General features: G+C 35.7%; 1 protein-coding gene across 1 annotated transcript; it reads right to left on the bottom strand.

The window, feature by feature from the left end:
• Window positions 1–3,584: 3,584 nt before the first annotated feature.
• LOC141817161 (uncharacterized) lies at window positions 3,585–4,450 on the bottom strand. The gene is made up of 2 exons (XM_074704829.1): window positions 4,204–4,450; window positions 3,585–4,103 (listed from the first exon to the last, which is right to left on the bottom strand). The coding sequence occupies exons 1-2, from the start codon at window positions 4,369–4,371 to the stop codon at window positions 3,585–3,587; spliced, it is 687 nt and encodes a 228-aa protein (XP_074560930.1). The 5' UTR covers window positions 4,372–4,450.
• Window positions 4,451–6,851: the final 2,401 nt, after the last annotated feature.

Below are 6,851 nucleotides of genomic sequence, written 5' to 3'. Positions count from 1 at the left end.
CTCAGGCTTAAACGATATACTGTAGGTTATTTTTTCGAATTCCATGATATCAAATTTCATCCAAGAAATATTGCATACCCACTAGTAGAAAGTCTATCTTCAGGAGAGCTTGCCCAATCCGCATCACTATAGGCATGTAAGTATTTAGAAGATTGACGATATAAAAGAAGATCATGTAAAATAGTACTTTTGAGATAACAAAGTATTCTTTTTACATTATCCCAATTTTGTTTAATTGGAGCATGCATAAATTGACAAGCACGATTTACTACAAATGTAATATTAGGTGTTGTGATAGTGACATATTGTAAGGCTTCAATAATACTTTGATAAATTTGAGGATCAGGCGTAGCAGGAGAGGATGGAGTTGTAAAGAAATTGTTTATAGCAATTGGTGTGGACACCGATGCTCTATCCATTTTAGCTCTTTGGAGAAGTCCAGTAATGTATTTGCTCTGAGAGAGGAGACAACCCTCATCATGTGGGATAAGTTTAATAACAAGAAAAAATCGAGCATTACCCAAATCTCGAATAGGAAATTTTTAATTGAAAAGACTAAATATAGTTGTGATGCTCTTTTGATTATTGTCGGTTATTAAAATATCATCCACATAAATAAGAAAAAAATATCATAGATCCATCATTATATTTGTAGAATAGAGAAGAGTATGTTTTAATTTAGAAAATCCTTGAGCTTGTAACCAATTAGATAATCGATGAAACCATGCACGAGGAGCTTATCAAAGATCATATATGGAATTTCTTAAGTTGACAAATATGAGATGGAAATTGTGGATGGATAAACCTAGGTGGTTGCTTCATAAATATAGTTTGCTCAAGATGACCATGAAAAAAAATAATAGAAATATCCAATTGTCATATAGGTCAATTAGAACTGACAACTACAGATAATAATAATCTGATAGATGTAATTTTGATAATGAGGCTAAAGGTGTCATGAAAGTCAATACCTGGTTGTTGATTGAATTCTTTGGCTACAAGATGAGTTTTGTACCTTTCAAGAGAAGTATCAACTTGATGCTTGAGATGGAATGCCCATTTAGAGCCCACAACATTCATGGAGGGAGTGCGCGGAACTAGAGTCCATGTTTCATTGCGAATAAGTGCATCAAATTTTGGTCATTGCACGAAACCAATTCAGATCCTTATTTGCTTGTGAAAAATAAGTTGATTCAATAGATTTTGAAGAGGTCACTAAAGCTTGTGGAAGGGGGTATCAGGTTGTCATTGGTGAGCAATGTGCATAGATGTCACTTAAGGAAAGCATATGACGAGAAGCACTGTCATTTGAATCACTTGTTGATGGCAATGAGGAAGTGGGCTGACATAGTAAATTCGACGGTGGACCTGTATTATTTGAGGAGTCAGAGTTAGAAAGCATATTATCTATGGATGGTGATACTTCTGAGATTGGACACGGAATATGATTCCAATATATTGTCCCTTCTGATAGTGTTAGTGTGTCTTGCTTTTGTCAGAGCAACAACTTGAGGTGATTCTGATGATATAGGAGAGTTAATAGAGAGCCCCAGAGCATGATTTATGATGTCATCACCTTCGACAATGTTAGGTGGCATCAAGAAGGTGTCACTTGTATTTGGAGGAGAGATTAAAGAAGCTGTCGGAAAAGGGAATAAAAACTTGTCAAAAGTAATATGTCGTGAAATATATATCTGTCTTGTAGGTATATGCAAGCAATGATACTCATGATGTAAATTACTATAACCAAGAAAAATATATTGTAGTAAACGAGAATCAAGTTTGTATTTAGAATAGGGGCGTAACCACGGAAACATGCGTAACCAAAAATTTGAAGAAAAGTGTAGCCAGGAGTTTGATTATAAAGTTTTTCTAATTGACATTTATGATTAAGCAATGGGGTAAGAAGTCAATTTACTTGACTAATCCTCTTTTAGATGAGAGTGGCAGGTTCGGAAGGGGAGGGGGAGAGGCGGAGGAGATGGCTCGGTCGATGCTGGAGCGGAGAGTGCGAGTGGCGACGCCGTGGGATTGGAGAGGGGACACAGTGTCAAAGATGTAAGAGAGGACGGAGAGTTGGGAGGAGAGGCGAGCATCGAAGTCGGAGAGGGTGGTTTCGACATCGACGGAGATGTCCACCGCCATCGAAGGCTAGCGAAAGGGGAAGCAAAGAGGGGAAGGGAATTGGAGGTGGCTAAAGGAAGAAGACAAGATATAAATAGAAGGCAGCATGGTTGAGATGGATGGAGAGGTTGACGGATGGTGACAATAGGGGACGATAAATTCAAGGAACGAAGCCAACGACGTGGCTACGATTCGAACGCCATTTACACTTTGGATTGGGTGAGAGAAGGTTTAGGTTCATTAATAGAAGGGGAAGGGAGGAAAAAGGAGAAGAAGAGAAATATTTATATTCTCTTTGTTTAGGAGGAAGGGAAGTGAATAAAGGTTAAATATATAAAATTATAAAATACTTTTATTTCTTAAAATAAATTTATATGTGAAAAAAAATATGTATAGCTAATTAAATCTATGGATGTAAGATTTTTCTTACCAAAATCAACTTATAAGACCCATTAAAATTAATATTTACTATTTAAAATAAATAAAAAAAAATTAAAAATAATAAGTAGATATACAATAAATATATGAAATACTAAATTTATACATTTTAGTATGATAGAATAAATAATATTTTTACATATATTTCTATCAAAATTTACTAATGTAAAAAGGAACAAAAAGATTGTACTCAACAAATTTAAAAAATTTAGATTAAATAAATTATTTAAGAATTAATATTTTAAAATAATGATAAAATTGAATAAATAATATTTAGAGTTACCTTTCCTTTTTTTTATATTCCAAATTAGAATGTAAGAAAATTTTCCTTTTCATGAGTAAGTAATAAGTAAGATTAAAACTTAGCCTTCCTATCTTTCCCTTCCTCTTCCTCGCTCCTTTTCAAACAAGATTTAAAGTTCTCTTCCCCTTATTTACGCTTCCTTTTCTTTCGCTCATCTCCTCTCAAATAAAGCGCTAGCGGAAAAAAATGTGAGCCGAGGCACCGCGGAATTATAAAATATTATTTACCAAAAATTAAATAAAAAACCTGATATTATGAGAATTTGCATAGACCGGAGGCACCAGTTTTTATTAGTGTTTTCCATGTAAATTGTATACCTATTTGACTCTTTCTTCAATTTCTTTATTTAATGTAATTTTTTTCGGCTTGATCTTATAATTCTTTATTTTTTGTGAATGTCTTTTTGCAATTCTAAAATAATAACCTCTCTTTTTTAAAAATTTCACACTCTATTTTTATATATTTTATTTCACCTTATTGTCATCTTAGGGTGAAAAGGTGAAATTATAAGGAAATTTGAAGAAACTTGTAAACTTCATTGGTTGAAATGAAAATTTTCCTTTGTTTTGTTTTACTAATTACTTGCAACCAAAATTATGCAACAAATATAACATCTCAAAAAGCAAATATAAATACTATTAATTCAACAAATAATATTAATTAAAAAATACTCATTAATCTCTGACAAAATTCAATTAGCCCCTTTATATTACTTAAATTAAACTACACTACCCTTTTCATCATGTCCCTTCTCCTCTTCCATCTTCAGCTGATCACTGCCATCCTTCCTTCTTCTTCTTCCCTCATCCACCACATCCACGCTCAGCAACACGCAGACGACGGCGACGGATGCGGAGAACACGAAAACCGGCCCGAAAATCCACAGTAGCAGGGTCAACGCCGCGTAGAACACTCTGCTGCCCAGCAACTGGAACATGTACGCCTTCTTCAACACGTCGCAGGTGAACTCCGAGTCCATGGTGGGCGTGTTGATCAGGAAGCAGACTTGGTTGATGAGCTTGACGGAGAGGGAGAAGCAGATGAAGGCGAAGAGGAAGGCGAGGAGGACGGAGACGTACTGGAGCGTCGTTGACGGCGCCAGCGGTGAGCGCTCGACGGTGGTGACGAGGGCAGCGAGGCCGGAGCAGAGGACGACGCAGGTGCTGGCCATCAGCGTCGCGCCCATGATCGCATTCCGGAAGGTTTGCACCGCCAGGACGTTCTTCTTCTCGTTCTCCTAAAAACAACAGCAAAATGCAATTCTTCCCGTTCAATTAATATCCCTTGCTGATGAACTCGATTTCTCGATCGGGTGTCTCAGATCGGTCGATGCTTACTTTGAGGACGGAAAGGACCCAAAGGCGCCGGGCGGAGGAGTGGATTCCGATGGCGATGCTGAGCGGGCGATATCGGACTTGGTACCAAAGCCAAATGTGGTAGGAGATGTGGAGGAGAAGGCTCAAGGGGATCAGAACAAGATCCAAGTAACACTTTCTGCACTCCATTTTGTGATCAACAGAAACCTGAATCTTCTTCTTCTTCTTCTCGATTGCTCTCTTTCTTCTTGTTCTTCTTCCTCCTCGCTCTTCTTTGGATCGTTCTATGGTCATGCATGTTTAGAGTTTGTGGTTGTATATATATAGAGCAGTGACTGAACATGCAATTTAAATCAATCCATCTTCAACAAAAAACAGAAAATTAAACAAATGAAACCCAAACTTTGCCAGAATGAAATTCGTGTAGAACCATAGACCCACCATCCATACACATTGTTACAAAGATTAGGTGTATGTCATGCCATCGCTCGGTTACATGTGCTACCTTACATTACTGTTGGAAAACCAAAAGAAACTCAACTCTGCCTACTTGCAGCATGGAATATTTCCTTATCTTCAACTAGGTTTTTCCCTCCTCCTCTTTAGTTTGGCATGATCACCTCATATTAGAAAAACCCAACACCCCTTAACTAGTTGGAGTTGGAAGGTTGGTACAAGACAATAAGATATGGAGAAATGATACTTATCATGAAATGGTAGCATGAAATTGTAGCATGACACTCACAATTGCATATAGTGGGTCCCACTGCATGTCAATGGAACCCACTGTCAATGTGAGTGTCATGCTATGATTTCATGTTGTGTATCACCACTCTTAAGACATTTTATTTTTAGAGTTTAGAGATTGAATTATAATATTAAATATTAAAAAAAATTTAATTGTTCATGGAATATGCTAAATAAGGAGGGCAGTATAACAACTTGATACACCTCATCAACATCTAATTTTTTATTTTAAAATTTTTTTACTTAATACTATAATTCAACTCTTAAATCTTAAAAGAAAAATATTTGAACAAAAAAATACTACTATTTTTATTTCGGACGTTATATATATATATATATATATATATATATATATATATATATATTCGATTATCTAATTATTTAATTGGATTCATATCCTCTTCATTCTGATCAAATATTGAATTTTTCTTGGATTCTGAGAAAATTTCCATCGAATTATTAAGACAAATTTGTAAAAGGGTCACCTTAACCAATGCCTCTTGCATCAACAATAGTCCCCAAGGTAATGGTGTCACGTAGGACATCCAGATTGTCACCCAGGTATCTGCGATTCGATCCCCAGCTATAGCGTATTTGTAGGAATTTTCTTTTAAATGGGGAGCATAATCAAATGATGTTGGGTGCACTTCCCGATTTACCTTGGTGACCGATGGGAAACTTTCGTAGAATCGGACCGATCACCCCAGAGATAGTCAATGGGACTAATTGGGATTTATCTTTTTTTTTTCCTTGCATCAACAGTAGATGAACAGAGTAGATAAGCGAATCAAACTGAATTGTAGCTCTACAAATTAAATATTAAAGACTTAACCATTCGATCCACTTTTAATGATGCAGCTGAAATCTACCTTAGTCGATTTTATTAAGTCGACCAAAATGCTTAAAAATAGTCGATTTTATTTAAAATGCAAGATTTTTTCTGAAAAAGAATTTTAGAGGTTGAAATGGATTCTAATTTTACAATTGGATCCATGATGGTTCTGTTCTGGCACGATCCATTCTCAGGTTGTGCCCAATTTGATCTCGGCCTAATTGCCTCTGTCTAATCCGATATGTGGACCCAGCTAGTCTGCCCAACATGGCCTAATTTTTAACGAGTTAATGGCAAACCAAACTAGTCGGGCTCCGTCTGGTGCTCCTTCAATTTGATTTTGACTAGTCAAATCTAGTTAAGCCCAGATTGGCTGTTAACTGGAGGCCCATTCAAGCATCCACAATAAAGACTTCTCTTCAGCCACAAATTCTAGCCCAACCCCAAATTGGAGAATTAAATCCAGTGGGTTTCAAACTGTGGAATGCAAACATCCCTTAATTTTAATTAATATTTATATATTAATTCAGAAAATTGTGTATTGATTCATCATAGTACAGGATAGAATGCAACAATGTGTAATAATCGTTTTTAAATATCAAGATTTGATTGAGTCATTTTTATTTTTCTTTTTCTTGTTTATCATTGCTTCGTCGTCTTTAGTCGTGAGTCTTCAATTCTTTTAACTCAGTGGACCAACTTGTTATCACCCCCTCAAATTAATGTCGGCTATGGTTTACTTTATTTTGTGATTTTGGGGAAAAGGTTAAATGGTATATTAGAAGGGAGAAGAAAATTACAAAATATAGAAGAAAATATATAATTATACACACACAAATATTGAAATATAAATATATAATTATAGCTTTTATGCTTAATCTCAATTAAAAGCCGGCATACTTTAGTACAGACAAATATTGAAATATAAATATATATATATAACTTGTTCAATATCTATCTTACAAAACACCAGGAAGAAGCTGTAATCGGACACATATATTCCCAGCTCTTTGTTTGTGAACTGCAACTGCTGGGATTGAATCAAGTGGTTGTAGTTGTTAGAAGTCCCTTCGTAGCAGCTGCATCCCTC

This window comes from Curcuma longa, unplaced genomic scaffold (assembly GCF_044706935.1).
Source record: "Curcuma longa cultivar G26 ecotype Majalengka, Jawa Barat unplaced genomic scaffold, ITB_CL_G26_1.1 contig_19492, whole genome shotgun sequence".
In the NCBI taxonomy this organism is placed as follows: Eukaryota; Viridiplantae; Streptophyta; class Magnoliopsida; order Zingiberales; family Zingiberaceae; genus Curcuma; species Curcuma longa.
This window is presented reverse-complemented; position numbering and strand designations above follow the sequence as displayed.

What these genes read in the sequence shown, in the direction of transcription:
- LOC141817161 (XM_074704829.1), bottom strand. Translation starts at nt 4,371, where the DNA reads ATGGAGTGCAGAAAGTGTTACTTGGATCTTGTTCTGATCCCCTTGAGC. An exon ending in GGGTCCTTTCCGTCCTCAAA is followed by an intron (nt 4,104 to 4,203) that starts GTAAGCATCGAC and finishes TGTTGTTTTTAG; the next exon opens with GAGAACGAGAAGAAGAACGT.